Source organism: Talaromyces stipitatus, genomic scaffold (assembly GCF_000003125.1).
Source record: "Talaromyces stipitatus ATCC 10500 scf_1105507295511 genomic scaffold, whole genome shotgun sequence".
Taxonomy (NCBI): domain Eukaryota; kingdom Fungi; phylum Ascomycota; class Eurotiomycetes; order Eurotiales; family Trichocomaceae; genus Talaromyces; species Talaromyces stipitatus.
The window spans coordinates 507778-524230 of record NW_002990119.1 but is presented as its reverse complement, the minus strand read 5'-3'; the positions used below and the strand labels follow the sequence as shown (position 1 = coordinate 524230).

At 45.9% G+C, this 16453-nt stretch overlaps 3 protein-coding genes across 3 annotated transcripts; 1 reads left to right on the top strand and 2 right to left on the bottom strand.

Moving 5' to 3' along the window:
• Nucleotides 1-1354: 1354 nt before the first annotated feature.
• TSTA_099030 (ariadne RING finger, putative) lies at nucleotides 1355-3332 on the top strand (the record flags this gene model as incomplete). The annotated part of the gene is made up of 2 exons (XM_002485841.1): nucleotides 1355-2516; nucleotides 2623-3332. The coding sequence occupies 2 exons, from the start codon at nucleotides 1355-1357 to the stop codon at nucleotides 3330-3332; spliced, it is 1872 nt and encodes a 623-aa protein (XP_002485886.1).
• Nucleotides 3333-3645: 313 nt separating this feature from the next.
• TSTA_099020 (polyketide synthase, putative) lies at nucleotides 3646-12133 on the bottom strand (the record flags this gene model as incomplete). Its single annotated transcript, XM_002485840.1, has 12 exons — nucleotides 3646-4533; nucleotides 4586-4900; nucleotides 4963-5131; nucleotides 5198-5892; nucleotides 5947-6738; nucleotides 6791-9612; nucleotides 9671-9919; nucleotides 9994-10631; nucleotides 10688-10896; nucleotides 10955-11480; nucleotides 11533-12004; nucleotides 12061-12133. 12 exons carry the CDS (start codon nucleotides 12131-12133, stop codon nucleotides 3646-3648), a joined length of 7848 nt encoding a protein of 2615 aa, XP_002485885.1.
• Nucleotides 12134-13763: 1630 nt separating this feature from the next.
• TSTA_099010 (O-methyltransferase, putative) lies at nucleotides 13764-15299 on the bottom strand (the record flags this gene model as incomplete). The annotated part of the gene is made up of 6 exons (XM_002485839.1): nucleotides 13764-13823; nucleotides 13872-14291; nucleotides 14348-14453; nucleotides 14507-14692; nucleotides 14751-15226; nucleotides 15279-15299. The coding sequence occupies 6 exons, from the start codon at nucleotides 15297-15299 to the stop codon at nucleotides 13764-13766; spliced, it is 1269 nt and encodes a 422-aa protein (XP_002485884.1).
• Nucleotides 15300-16453: the final 1154 nt, after the last annotated feature.

The window sequence follows — 16453 nt, the reverse complement described above, 5'->3', positions numbered from 1 at the left end:
GGCTTACCGAACATTTTATTCTCCATGTCCCCTCTACCTAGGTAGATGTGCTTCGTTTTCACTATCATCCATTCATATCAATAAGTAATTAGACGGCTGTTGAACGTATAGAACAATAAGAACAGACCGCATTTTATATCATAGAAAGCTTTCAAAGTATTCCATCCTCGTTGGCTTCAGTGGGGTTAATGTTATGAGTCTAAGATCAGCCAAGCATTCAGCAAGAGAACAGCCTCACAATTTAAACCATCTCAACTCTCCCCTTTCAAATATGGCAAAGTAAGGACAAAAACAAGGCTGCTAATCATAGTCTCTAAATTTCGGGGATGCTGCAGAAAGCACATTTGGCGCGTATTTCAGCCTTGCTGAGTCACGGGCTTTGGGTTTCAGTATCGCTCAATCCTTTCTAGATTTGAGTTTATTTCCAAGCTTAAAACCTGGTTAACAACGACTGTTTCTGTCATATCACGAAGTTCCGAAGACATACTTGCACCTCTGCGTGACCTTGATATAAAGATAGTCAGACTTCCGACTCCTTGATAGTGGTATTTCCCCGCTTCGCCCGCGGTGTGGGTGTTGACGATGTTCAACTAACTGAATGCCCAAGGCCCATTTTCGAAAACGATTCGAGATGGCCACATGCAAATCCTTTGCTGCAGGCTACTGTATGAGAGGAGATAGTTGTCGTTATTCCCACGAAACTACGACTGCAACGTCGAATCCTGCCAGCCTCCCGCCCCGAGCCCCGGGCAACGTGACGGCTTCGAATGCCAACAACCAGATACCTTCACACCCTTCACATGGCGGACTATGAAGGGAGCAGCGAGATCTCACTTCCGCCGAAAGTTTTTCTCAAGACGCCTTATCTCCCGACATCCTACGATCGACACAGCCGTTATCACAAAGCCCGCTAACTTTGAGGAGTAAACTGTCCGATTTAACACACCCAACACAGGATTTGCGATCTCAGATTCCATGCTATTACAATGACAGGGGTAATTGCCGGAATGGAAATAAGTGCCCTTTTTCTCACCTTGACAGAAGCGAGCAGAAGGTGGAGACGAGTTCAGATCCAGAAGTACGTCTTTCCAAATCATACCCAGCTTGCTTATCATCTATATAGTCATTAGTACATGCTAGGAGAATCAAACATGCGATGATTTCAAACGGGAACTCTGTGGCGCATTGGCCCAATTTGAACGTGGCGCTCAAGTGTCTAAAATTTCACTTCCGGGGGACTTCTCCGCTGCTCAAATAAATGGGTTACCAGTAGATAGCTCCCCGGCATCTGTTTCTACCTTTTTGTCTGGCATAGGTATAGAAGTCTCGCCGGAATACGTACGAATCTCCCGGCATGACAACGGTGCCCAGGTATCGGCGAGCATCAGTCGAGGACCCTATGTTTGCGAAACTATTGTGCGCGAAAATCGATGTGAGAAGAATCTCGGAGACTATACTCTCGGAGCTACAAGTAACTCAAATCCCAGCCGGCTTTTCTTCAGACTCAAATCTTCGTCGAGTTGAGTGTAAGAAAGTCAAGTGCTCCTGGTACAAGCCTTCTAGGACGACATGGTTGAACTTTGGAAACGAAGAAATCGCAAAACGAGTATTCAACAAGTTCAATTCAAACAGTTATAGGATTCTTGACCAAACAGCGCACTGTAACCAACCAACGAGGAGCGGAGGATTGAGAAATCCATATGCTTGGACACTCATGCTGACAGACTTATCGATCGCTGTAACAGAGAATGATATTCGTTCCGCCATACGTGCACCGCACGACAGTCCTCGAAATATCGAGCTAGGAAAACCTACTTACAATGTGGATGGTGAGCTGGCTAGTGCAACTGTGATGTCTTTCCTCAGTAGGGTTGGTCCAATTGAATGGAGCCAAGCCAATACAGAATTAGAAGGCAAGAGAGCCAAAGCCATTGCTCGATTCTACGAGGAAGCAGACGCTAGAGAAGCCGTGGCATCGCTGCATAATGTTCCTCTACCCTTTGGAAAGAACATGAAATTAAGTGCTCAGCTTATAAGCACTGCAAAGTTCAAAGTTGCAACCACCATCTTCAGCGCCGTCCAAACTCGGATTCGTACCGCAAGCCAGGGTTGGACAAGAAATCATTTAAGCTTCAAGGTATATCCATGCGCATTTGGATTCCAATACAGAGTTCTCAAAATTGAAGGGCCGGTAGCCAAAGACGTTGCTGCTGCAAAGGAAACCATGGACGAAATACTGGATGGTATCATAGTAATGAGCCACAATGAACCTTGTTGGAGTCCTTCCCTGAGTCACAATGGGATTATGCTTCAGAAGCTAAAAAAAATTCAGAGAGATTATGGTGTTGTTATCATCAGGAATAGGAGAAAGGTGGAGCTCAGGCTCTACGGCTCCCCTGAAAAGTGTGTCGGTGTAGAGTTGGCGATCGCTGACATGGTGAGTATCGAGTCTTCTACAGATCATATTATCAATCTGAATCCCGAAGACTTCCAATGGGTATGTAATAGCGGATTTCGTATGATCTTTCATGCACTGGGAGAGAATAAGGCCACTTTTGATATTGTCTCAACGCCAAAAAGAATCTTAATTAACTAGCGGATCAGAGAAAGATTATGAAACAGCACTGAGAATTGTTAGGAAGCGGGAGCTGAATTCAGAAACCGAGACCACTACCGAGAAGGAAGATTGCGTTGAGTGCTGGACTCAAGCAGAGAATCCAAATTTCACCAGATGCGGACATGTGTATTGTATTGACTGTTTTGAAGGCCTTTGTACTGCTGCCGGCTCGGGGGAGAAAGATTTCTCAATCAGTTGTGTGGGGGATAAGGGGCAATGCCAAGTGGTCTTTAGTCTTGAGGAACTACAAGAAAACGTTTCATCTAAGGCATTTGAAGACATCTTGGAAGCGTCCTTTGCCTCCCATGTCCAGCGTCACCCGCAAACGTTCCGCTACTGCCCGAAGCCGGGCTGCGACATGATCTATCGCACATCTAGCACGATGAAATTAAATACGTGCGCAAAATGTTTCACAATGACATGCACATCTTGCCACGCTGGGCATGAGGGCAAAACCTGTGCGGAGTACAAGGATGAAATCTCAGGGGGATATGAAGCTCTGAGAAAGCTGAAGATGGAGTTAGGTATCAAGGATTGCCCAAAGTGTACGACGCCCCTGGAAAAGACTGAAGGTTGTAATCATATGATGTGCAGGGGCTGTAGAGCACATCTTTGCTGGGTTTGCATGGAGGTTTTTGCAGAAAGTGGCCCATGTTATGACCATATGACAACGAAGCATGGAGGAATAGGATTGGAACATTTGAATCATATTTGATTAATGCGATCCTTTAGGTCTTTAGATGACAGTGGCATTAACCTGGCATGGGCACGCAAATGACTTACTTAATTGGTACGAACAAGATAACCAGTGTGAACAAGTTTACTTTTACTTCCAAAAATGAGTTTGAGGTTCGAGCTCAATCACAAGCTGATCTTCGAGAATAGTACCTAGGTCCCATAATGACTCATTTATATTAGGGGACAAGTTGTAACATAAGGTTCAAATGGTCAAGTTACTTAGCTAAATGGTAGTACATGGTTAGATTCAGTATGATTGTCTATCTAGATATACTTCACTACACTAGAAGCTAAGCCTTGGAATCCACACCAGCAGCCCCTTGAACCAAATCCTCGATCCTCGTGTTCTTGTTTAACAATTGAAGCATTGTAATTTCCATGTTAAAAGTCTTGATCAGCCAATTCCTCAACTCCCCTGCCACCAGACTATCCACACCGTATCGTGAAATCGAATCACCAGAATCGATATCGTCAGCTGCTACGCCAAGAAGCTCTGCGATCCGCGTAGTGATGGCTCCCCGCGCGATTGTGAGCTTCTCAACAGGCATCGATGCGTTTTGCAACTGCGTAGTAATCGAGGAAGTGCCATGAGACGAGTCTATTCTAGCAGAGGCAAGAGTCTGAGCTCGATCTAATATGGCTTGCTTGACTGCTTGGAATCGGGCGTTGTTGTACCATACAAGATCGTTCACCCGATCACCCTCTAGATAAGATAGGAAACGGGCCGGCTCAAGTCCAGTGACTACTTGAGCTGGAGAACTAGGGTCAAGTTTGGATAATAGGGATTGTTCCGAGGACTTGTATGATTCGCATAGTGCACCTTCAAGTAGTTGTAGAAATTCGGTTTCCGACACACCATAGGTGGCATTGCGCTGAAGCATCTGCTGGAATCCAATAGAGGAACTGACTGAGCCCACTTCGAGGATTAATCCAAGCCCAATTGACGTGGCAGGTAGAGACTGCGAGAGGCGGTATTTGGCGAACGAGTCTTGGAAGGCGTTTGCAGCTGTGTACGCCCCTTGGCTAGCTGTGCCCACAGACCCCACAATGGAAGATGTCATTAAGAAGAATTCAAGTGGGAGGTTCTTAGTGGCATCATGGAGATTGATGGTACCGATCACTTTTGGTGCAAGGACGCTCTGTATCTGAGGCCAAGTAGCATTGTTGAAAAAGGAGTCCTAAATTATATCAGCACCGCACATCTCAATTTGTGTAAAGATTGATACTTACACCCTCCACCATGGCAGCGTGTATCACACCTTTCACTTTGCGTATATTTGATGTTTTTCCTACAGTGGAAATAAGAGCGTTCTTATCACATACGTCGCAGCGAATTATCTCTGGATTGGCGCCCGCGGCGACTAGCTGTTCTACAAACGAGACAACTTCAGGGTTGTTGGCACCAGACCGAGAGAGGAATACCAGGTGGCGAGCTCCTCGTTCGACCATCCAGGTAGCCAGACTACGGCCGAGTCCACCCAGACAGCCAACTAAGAGATATGCAGCATTCGGATCAAATGTAACCCTAAGTGCTGGCCGTGCAATCTTCACATAGTTAATATCTACTGCATTGTGTTTTTGATCGATACGATGTCAAAGCTCCTCACCTTGAGTGTCGCCGCTGGGTTATTAAAGCTGATAACAAACTTTCCAATATGCAATCCCTTGGAAAAGGTGCTCAAAGCAGAGTCAAGTTGAGAGATGCAAAATGTGGTCAGGTGTTTGATAGGACCAATTACTCCTTCATGTATTAACTTGATCATCTCCGTCATCAACCTATGAACCCATTAGTTAAAATTGTCCTGACTGCCGTGCTTTCTAGAAACAGTGCTGAACACGTACTTGGAAACCAGGCCAGGATCTTGCCGATAGATCAGGCCCATGTCAAATGACGAAAAGGTGGCATTTCTCTTGAAAACTTCAAGTCCCAGCCTGCCTCCACCGAGGACATCTGTTCTGCCAACATCAATAAAGCGACCCAAAGGCGCAATGCATCGCCACATTTCGTGCATTGAATCTCCGCCAGCGCTGCTCAGAATCACATCAATACCTCTCTGGCTGGTGGCCTTCATGACCTTATCAATAGAACTCAGCCGTCGAGAGTTAAAGATGCGATGGGCTGGGATGCCAAACTCCTCAACAAGTACCCTAACCTTATCGTCGGTGCCCACTGTTGCATATATTTCTGCACCTAGAGACTGAGCTATTTGAATGGCTGCCATACCGAGACCACCTGTTGCGGACTGAATTAGAACGGATTCGCCCCGTTCCAAACGAGCGAGGTGCTTCAGAGCGTAGATAGATGTGAGATACACCACTGGCATCGATGCAGCACCGTCACTGGACATTCCATCTGGAATTTTCGAAACCAGAGAAGCTGGTGACCTTAGTCGGTTGCCCATGTTCCCGGGGATAATCCCGAAGACTCGGTCGCCTAGTTTGACGGATGTCACCTTTGGACCTAAAGCTGTGACTACACCAGCTCCCTCGGTACTCAATTTGTCCAGATCAAACCTTGCAGTGGCAACCGCGAGATCCTTGAATATTGAAATTAGCAACTGCGTTTGAAACTTGACGAGTTAACAGCTTACCTTCATGTTGAGCCCAATGGCGTCTGTCTTGATCTCAATCCAGTCATTGTCAAGCGGTTTATCAAAGTCTTGGTCGCTACTGAAATATAGAGACGAAAGCACCCCCGGCTGTCGATATCGTGCCATTATCGGCCCCTGAGTATCTAGATGCCGTTCTTGGACATGGTCTTGGGGCCCGTGACGCAATCTGAACTGTTCATTGAAAGTCTTCTCAGGCAGTAGTCGTTCTACGTAGAAAACTCCTGCTTGGAGCATACACTCAAGATCAACAACGTCAGAAGGTTTAGAGGTCTGCAGCTCGTTCAGTTTCTGGACAATAAGTTCGGCAGTCCTTGTCTGTGGCGTGTAATAGCTGTGATCCAACTCAATGAAGGCATATTTCGACAATACATTTTCAGCAGAGATGGACCTTAGCATGCCTTTCATGATTGATGATTCTGAAGGAGTAGTCAAATCAGCTGCGACCCACACCATGGACGAAACTTGCGGGATGATAGCTTGTAGGGCCTTGAAATAGGCATCATCACGGCATGTGAGGATGGCGCCGTTAATATCTATAAGACTGATGACTGAAGAGCTCGGTGGTATTTCATGTCCAGAGAACAGGTCGGTTAGAATGGTGTTGATACCTTGCTCTGCTAGAATTTTCACAATGGACTCAGCGAGCAGTGGCAGTGAATCTCGATAGACTAGGTAAACATCAGATGGATTTAGTTCCTTTGAGTGAGTGTCGGCCTTGATCTCGAGAGCTTTGGAAAGCATAACGGTGGTCATCTGTTGGTCTCCAACATACTATTTTTCATCGTTAGTATAAGGCGGACAGAGGTATGGAAAATTTGCTTACGTCTTGAAGAGAAATATTGACTCCTGAGAACCCACACCGTCTGAGGATATCATCCCATTTATCAGCCTTCATAATGACCTGCTCTTGGTCCCATTTGCCCGTCAATGTGCGGGAAAATATCTCAGAAGTCAATGTCGAGCGAGTAGCTTCAAGCAATACAAGGGATCCCGAGTGTTTCAGCAAAGAGTGTATGTTCCTCAATGCTGTTTCAGCGCTGTCAAGCTTGCTTATACAGTCGGCAGCGATGATTAGATCAAAATCATGAAGTTCGAAACCTTGTGAAACTGGATCCTGAAGAATGTCAAGTGTCTTGAACACTACTTCATCATGGCCGATCAATCTCGACTGCGCTTCTGTAATAGACCAGCCAGCAAAGTCTGTGAAAACGTATTCTTGAACTCTCTTTAGCGCTGAGTTCGATATCAGGGTGTCCAGAACAGCAGTTGTTGCTCCCGCCGTACCAGCACCGACCTCCAATATCCGCAATTGGGGGTTTTTGTGACCTAGAAGGTCTACAATATTTTGAAGCTGTGAGTACGCCCCGCTTACAGCAATCCCTGATGCGAACAATTCTACCAGGAGATTGTTTTCCAGAAGCACTTTCATGCTGTTGGTAATTCCTCCAAGAACTTTGCTTGAGTTATCGTGCAGTGCCTTGAGACATTTTGCCTCAGGAATATAAATCAAGTTCTCTGCCAGTCTTTCAATCATGGCCAATCTCTCTGCTTTACCGAGTTTCTGAACATCTTCTCCATTAGCAGAGCTTATCCAAGATTTAACCCAGTTGGCGAAACTATTATGATTCTGAGATCTGTCAGAGATTATATTAGTTTGCAATTTTTCTCCAATGCTTGCGAGTATATGAGCAGATAGGCTCTCCAATGCAGTAATAGATGATGGCGGAACTTCCTTCGGTGGGAACATGGCTGTCGCAGCTACTGGCATCAAAGTATCAATATCGACTCTTGCGACGGGCCGCCAGTATGGTTCACGTGCAACGTTTGAATTGCTGGCGTCCGATTCTCCATCATACGATACGCATTTTAGCTCCCCCATATCTAATAGCGGAGCCCCAGACGAGCTGTAGAGCTGAGACCGTGCATACATGCTTCGCAGACCAAGTATCCGTCCGCTTGCCACACCTAGAGCTTTGTCGTCAGACTCAGATTCAGGCACCCAGATTGAAACATCGTCCGCAAAAATCGGGACGAATGCATTCTTAAAGTTCTCAACTTGACCCGCGTGGCAAGCTATCAGAGCCAGTTGGATACACATGTCTAGAGTTGCAGGATGAATTGTGTACTTCGATTCATTGGCAAAGTCGGCAGTGGGCTTGAGGGCTACATTGGCACTGGCAAGGTTGGAACCACGAAACGCTCTGAGGTTTGACAAACCTTGAAATGCTGGGCCATACTCAAGACCGGCTGCGTAGAAACTCCGATGCCAACGCGCAATATCGAGGGACCTCGAACGAGGGTCTGCCAATAATCTCTGGCCTTCATCAATTGAGGCCTCCGTGGTGGACACGGATATCAAGCCAGTACAATGCTGGGTCCATGAATCGGTATCAGGTATTATCGAACCAACACTAAATTTGTACCACCGCGACATGGCAGCTGTGTTTGTCAACGGTAGTCTTTCCATGTCGAGCACGGTCTCTACACCGATCTCAGTGTCTTCTACACGGAGGGCAGAATTGATTGCGACTTGACGAAGCTTAAAGCACTTGATTGGGGCGGCGTCTTCCGCTTCATAATGCAGCTGACTGACTGCTTCGATGGCCATTGTTATGTATGCTGCTCCAGGGAGAACAGCATGTGGAAGGAGCTTATGGTCTTCAAGCCAAGGGAGATCTTTCAGGCGGAGTACATTCCTCCATTGTGGATGTGTTCTTGAGCCTCCAGGGACTCGGGTTCCGAGAATATCGTGGCGGGGATGCTTCCTAGTCCGATACTCCTTATTGAAGCGATTTTCGAAGTGAATCGGAGTTTCGGGATATGTGTACTTGTATGGGGGCATGTCGATACAAGGGAAGCCATGAGACAGAGTTAAACCGCCATCTACCATGGTCTCGGTAGCATTCACGGCCACTATGTCAATTGCGACGTTGTTGATGAAAAGGTTACCTGCAAGCATTAACATGCTGATCACATCGTTCTCGCCTCGTTGAAGGGTTGCCAGACATGGCGGAAGAGAAGATCCAACACTTTCCAGGCGGGAGCGGATTTGTTTCAACGGGCCACTCAATGCTGGATGTGGCCCAACTTCAATTAAAAGGTCCATTGGGTTTGTCTCTGCAAGCTTCTCGACCGCGGACGAGAACAGCACGGGGGACTCGAGATTACGTCGCCAGTAACTAGGAAGAACCGATCCTTCCACTTCCTTCATTGTCACCGAAGAGACCCATCTCACAACAGGATTTGATGGCTCATTCTCTATGATTAAGCTGACTTCTTTTAGTCCTTGAGTGACTAGCTCTTCATATGACGGCCCAAGTGCCGCCATGTGATGAGAGTGGTATGCGTTGTTCCCGGTCTTCAATACACGAGCGAAAATGCGCTTGTCTTCCAGCTTTCTGTTCAATTGCTGGATTTGTTCTGGTTCTCCAGAGAGTGTTACACTTTCAGGAGAATTGATAGCGGCAATTTTGACACCACTTTCAAATCCTTCCATGAAGGACACAACTTCGGCTAGGCCAAGACCGACGGCCATCATAAGTCCTTTTCGTTGATTGCAGGACACTACTTGACCGCGGAAGTACGCCAGAACAATGGCCTCACTCGCCTTTAGACGCCCGGCAGCATATGCAGCAGCCATTTCACCTATACAATGGTTAGACAGTATCTACTGACTTATAATGATATCACAATATTGACTCACCAGAGGAATGTCCCACAGTGGCTGCTGGATGAACATCCCATTGTTTCAACAAAGATACCAGCGCTATTTGTACGGCAGTACAGACGGTCTGCGAGAATGCCGGTTCATGAATGCGACTGGAGGCTGTCGGCTCTAGAAGAGCTCCCTCAATGCTCCAGCTCGGTCTCCGCTGCAACTTGCTGAGCACCAGGTCAAGGTACTGGATTGCGCTTCGGAAAACAGAAAATTCGTTTAACAATTTTGCACCCACTATGTCAATATTCGTTAGCAATGTCCGAAAGTGAAGTCCATGTACCATTGAAATTAGAAGTCATTCAACGTACTTTCCGGCCATTGAGCACCCTGTCCGGTGAAGACGAACCCAATCCGCTGTGGTGGGGAACTTGGTGCTTTTCCGGTTCTCACCAAATTGGAGTCAAGTTCATCAAGAACTGTTTGAGAATCAGCAATAGCAAATGCACGGCGAGAGAAGCTCGATTTGCGACACGCAAGTGTGTAAAGTAGATCTGCAATATAATACTGCTTCAACAACTCAGGTACCGCTGATAGTTTCATCTTAAGTGCAGCCTCGTCGTGTGCAGACATCGTCAATAAGATGAATTTCCGAGCCCCTGCTTGTTCGATTTGACGAATTTTTGCAGGCTGACACCATGTGAAAGACGGTAAGCGCCCGTTATAGGTATCATGGCCGTTATGCTCTGCGTGACTATTCGAGTGACCATTTGCGTGGCCATTGGGGTGACCATTAGCGCAACCATTTGAATGATTGTTTAGGCGACCGTTGTTATGTCTATTCCAGTGGCCATTGCCATTTTTTTCACCATTGGATTGAACAGTTCTCAGTGGTGAGCTAATTGACATCTTCTCGTATGCATATGGGAGACCTCGTAGTTCATATCCAGGAATGACTACGCTGGGATGATCTAAAATGCAGTGGGCATTTGCTCCGCCGTATCCAAAACTGCTCAATTTGTTAATACCTCATTACCGTACCAGTTGAAAAGGCAGACATATTACCTATTGATACTGACTCTTCGGAGCCGGTTAGTGGGCCACGGAGTCATTTCAGTTACAACCTTAGCCCTGGCTGTTTCGAAGTCTATCGCAGGGTTGAAATTCTTAATGTGAATGGTAGGAGGTATCTCTCCGTGTTCCATTGCTAAGACCGCCTTCATGATCTGTGACATAGCACTAGCAGCTTCGCTATGCCCAAGGTTTGGCTTGATCTAGAAAGCAAGTTAACGAGAAACGTCAACGAATAGACGGAGGACATTGCTGACATACCGATCCAATCAACAAGGGATTATCTTTGCGCCCTGGGGAGAAAACTCTCCCGATGGCTGAAACTTCAATGGGATCACCAACTGGTGTTCCCGTTCCATGGCACTCAGCGTACCCTGTTAGATCAGGGTGCAATCCCCCAGCGGCCTTGTAAGCTTGTCTGATGACGGCTTCCTGCCCCTCAGCACTCGGATGTGAGATACCACCTGTTTTGCCGTTGGCATTGAACGATGTACCACGCACAACAGCGCGGATTGGATCTTCTGACGCAATGGCGTCTGATAGCCTTTTCAAATAAATTGCACCAAAGCCTTCTGCTCGAGAGTATCCATCTGCCGAGGCATCGAAAGTATGGCAGCGAGATGTTGGAGAGACAGCACCCAATTTTGTTGTAAATAGCTGATTGTCAGGGCCAAGGATGACGTTCGCACCGGCAACAACAGCTGCGTCGCAGTCCCCACCTCGAAGAGCCATCACGGCCAAATGCAAAGCGTACATTGATGCAGAACAGGCAGTATCGACGACCAAGCTCAGTATGAAGTCAGTATCATTGAGCCTGAGGTAGGGTTACGGATACTAACCTCGGCCCCGAAAGGTTGAAAACATAATTAATGCGATTACTCAAGATCGTAGGACCACCTCCGGTCACAGCATAGGGTAGTGTATGATCTGGGTCTCGATACTGCATAATTTGGTGTTCGTTATTGAAGTTTCCCACAAAGACACCCGTTCTTGACCCGAAGAATTTCTCAAGGGGCTCGCCAGCGTTCTCGACGGCCTCGTAAGTAACTTCCAGCAGCTTTCGCTGGCTGGGGTCCATGGCCATTGCCTCCGTGGTTGTAATACCAAAAAAGCTATGGTCAAAGTCTCGACTATCTCCTTGAAGCAAATGGCCACCCCTAGTATACATGCTTCCCGGTCTTTGACCGTGGGGGTGGTAGAAGCCGTCGACATTGATGCGGTCCTTGGAGAATTCGGACCACCCGTCTCGCTTCTCTTTCAGTAAATCCCACAGTTGTGAAGAATTTTCAACTCCTCCAGGCCATCGACAGCCTGGATATCTGGAGTTAGTATGACATGTCAAATTAGGATATAGGAGAAACACTTACCCATTCCTACGATGGCGATAGGTTCTGGACAGGCAGAAAGAGGGGGGTCGGAGACTGGCATTGTGTGCTCCATCTTGCCAATGCAAGACCTTTACTGAATCAAAAGATTGATTTGTATCAGGAAATAGAAGCCTCTAACGATTTAATAATATAAACGACTTAGAAGCCAAAATTCACCACAGTTGATTCTGACACGCTGGAAGTCCTTTTTCTTCATCAGAGAATTTTTATTATCTTAAATACAAACTTTGCAAACGCCAAGGGACTACTAGCGGTACTTATGTCCATCGTATTGATAGGCTGTTAATAATATATTCATGAGCTGCTTGGAAAACACCAGGTCAGTGCTTACTAGCCCAGAGAGCTCCGTATGAAGCCCTCGAATGTACGGCACTCAAATGACATACCTACATCCTACCACAATATGACGATGGACATGGCATTTGCAATGACAGGGATAGAATGCTGTATAATTGATTTCAAGACCTATTGGAACGCAGTGGCCAGTGTAGCTCTTCAACGAGGGCTAAAATATTACGTGAGAAGACTATCTAAGCCCTCATACTCACGGTCCACACTGATACAGAGATGTTTTCAAAATCCAAGCTAGTCTGTGGTGGTGTAATTTACACTGACTGACTGAAACATGTTTCTGTTAACTTACTCAATGATTCCACTTCTTTCACCGTATCCGGCCAAATTCCCTTTCAATAGTCGGTATTCATCCAACAAATAACAACATGCATTGCTTTATCATAATATTCTCATGGAGGGTAAGATAGCTGAATGACAATGCATGCATTAGTTCTTACTTGCTAGTAAAAAATGTCTGCATGAATCCCCGTTGGTGATATACTGATGATCTTACGACCCTTGTAAAGCAGTGTGAAGCCGATAATAGTACAATGGGGTATATCGATAACGACACACATGCATCAATGATTATACCATGTCTTCTAGCCTGGTATGTCCGATATACTTCCTAGAATACTTCATCAAACCATCTGCAAGGCGCTGAGCGTCTTTCCTCAACATATGAATCCCATCCTAAGTTGGGCTGAAATATACTGATAACATAGTTAAATTGCCACAAGTTGGCCTAGACTTGGCAAGTATCCATAGGCCATACAGGTTACCAACAGCCAGCTTTCGTACTCCATTTAGCGCCTATCATTTTATCTCGCTGCCTGCGTAAGACTGGGATCTCGTCGCATTGCTGGTATGTTATCGAGATGCATCGTAAGCTTGACATCGCCAACTTTATCCCTTTTCAGAAAGTGCTCAAACACTTCGCCTCTGGCCCGTGACGGCATTCAACTCGATGAGTGGGCAAAAAACATGGGAGTGGATGTCTGTACGGTTCCATTTCGGATAACTTCGCATACAGGGGGTAAGGATATGCCCAATTTTAGCTCTATACTCGGTCATCTAGATAGTGTGCTACGGAAACTCGAATCAACATACATAGAAAGTTGAAGGTTTTGATTGAAATGACAAATTAGATAATATAAGCTGCTAATCTTTCGGACGACAAGCGACTGGATTCAGTTTATGTGGTGAAATTAATGCACGAGACTACTTAGACACTTTAATTGACAAGGTTAAGCAGATTGCGAAAGCTGTAATCTCTCGGAAATCATGCCACTAGCTGTTTGAGAATTCGCACAAGTAAGAAAACATGACGAGTTTCCAAAGGCTATCCATTACTGCTGAAACTTCACTTCTAACAAGCCCATTATGCCCTTGCCATGCACCTTGATTACCTACACAGAGTTAACAGCAAGTTCAATAATTTACATCGAATGGCATACCTCAAGTCGCGGATCGGCTTGCTTAAGCAAGTGCTGGAACTCTCTAAGCGTCCGCTGCTTTGCTGCATATCCATTCAACATATGGATATCAATTTGTCGGAGATGGTGCTCCTCGACTTTTGGCTCCGTATTTGGAGGGGGTAGAACCATGTCGTTGATGAGCAAACTGGTGCCTCGATCACATTTTTCTAGAGCCGGGATGAAGGACTTGAAAATCTTAACGCAGACATCATCGGGATAATTATGGATCACCTGCCGCAAAAAGAAGAGCCCAGCGTCGGTGATGGGCTGTGGATCGTAGAAACTGTACTGCATAAACAAGACGCGATCCTTAACACGAGGGAAGTCCGCTCGTTTGGGACCCTCTTCGAGCATAACGGTATTGACATCTTGAACGACAAAGCTGAGTTCGGGGAATTCCTGCGTGTAGTCAGATCATCGGCTGTACAACATCAGTTTCCTCGGTTCCCTCTCACATTTGCCAGATAAATGGAAATATGTCCACTTCCTCCGCCCACGTCGACAACTTTCTTGTTGCCGAGCTTACCCCAGGGGAATCGATCACGCAGTTCGGTGGTATCTCTGTTCACTATTACACTGATTAGCTGATGCAATATAAAATTTTGTCCGAGAACATACTTTGAACAAGGCCAGCCATTGCCGAGGCAAAACGTGCTCCGCGCTCAGGATTCTCCGCATACCATTTGTAGGGAGAAGTCCCGAATCTGAGGTTGAAGGCACTGTACTCGGCCACAGAGTTATAAGGCAATTTCTCAATGGATGTTGCCGTCAAAGAAGATGCTTCGAACATCTCATCAGCCCTACATATTTGTTAATATTAAACATATCCACCGTGCAGCTAGAGTATCAAAAGCTTACTCGAAAGCAAAGCATTGCTCGATATCCTTATTTCGTGCAATATAAGCGGACAAGGAAGTATGTTCAAACTTATCGTCGTCTAACTCCTGGAAGCAGCGCTGGGTGGTCAGGAATTTTATGACGCGGCGTAGACGGTCTTCATCCATCTTCGCATGTGTAGCCATTTCCTTAACCGAAATGGGCCTGTCCAACGGCACTATAGTGAAGAACTTGAAGCGCAACGCAACCTGCCAAGCTGCAAGATCATGATGACAGCAGCAGAAAGTTCGAATCCATTGCAAAGGACCATTGGCGAGCAGCATAAGATCCTGTGCGGTCTGACTCAAGTCGATACGGATAGAGTCATATTCATTATTCTCAGGGTGAGGAGGAGAAGTTGACGAGAAGTTTGGCTCCTCGTGACCGTTTTCCTCGAGGTAGTTCACAAGCCTTTCGGCTTGCTTCAGAGCTTCGCGGGCCTTCTCGAGGACCAAGGACTAGACAAACGTTAGTCTCGACAGGACATGTCAGCATCAGTTATCTGCGTACCTGACGCTTGATGATTGTCATGATTGTAAGATTCTAGTGTAAAGTTTGTGTTGTGGTGTGTTAGAGATGAAGATTGTAAGGGAAGAGAGAGAACCAGAAAAGGTCTTGCAGAGAGCACGGAGATTACCCTTGTACGTTACGTATTTCTTTTTCTTTTTCTAGCCCAGACTGGACAAATTCGGATCTTCTGGTGACTACTACTTTTCGCTGTTGAGGTCATCAGCACACGAACCCTGACCGGGCCGATAGCAACGTTACATGATCATTCAATAATTTCGTTAATATAGGAGCAAATGATGTTTCACATGCGATTCCTCAGTCTTGACGTTCGAAGAGTTCGTTTACGATCGTTGGGGGAACGTCGTCTTCGAGTAGTTCTGTAGGGGTTTTACTTAGCTTGCATGCATGTATCTTACATTACGATATACTTTTGATTAAACCTCACGCTAGCTTAGCTGCCGTGGCTTTATTTTTTACTTTTACGAGCGTCAAAGCGTACATACGTAGCCCTAATTTCCTTGCTTTTATCCTAGATACAGGGCTGAGCTAAAAATGCATAGTCATGAATACGAACGACGCCCTGCATAGATCAACCAACACACTGCGTCATTTTCGTCGGCTCTCTAATCATTAATGTACACTAATAAATTAATAATGTCTGATTCGGAATATCCTGCTTCCAACAGCTCGTGATTGTTATCGATCTCTCTTCGAACCTCCGCTTGTCCGTTGAAAGGTGTTGTAATGTAATCTGTAATCTGTAATTGTAATTTAAAATAAAATACTTGTAATGGGGGCCGTATCTTGTATTGTTGAAGGACTGTTTTACATCCCTGAAAATTGTAGTACTGCCGGAATAAATAAGAAGATTTACTAATTCGAAATTGACGGAATTAGCAAACTGCAAAGATAGAGGGTAAGCTATCAAAATAGACTGTTATTCTCTGCCGGAAATGTACTGTATTAGATAAAGTCTAGGGGCCCTCAGCCAAGAGGCCACCATGTTGAGGGGCTATCAAACCCCAGAGTTACTAGATCTAAGGGCTAGTAGGCTCCAAACCTATTAAATCTGTAATACTGTATCTCGAGGGGAATGGAGGGGTGGAGGAAGGTAGAAAAGTATAAAGCACGCAAAAACTTCAATAGTTAGTCTGCATACTCAAGCCTTTCATCAT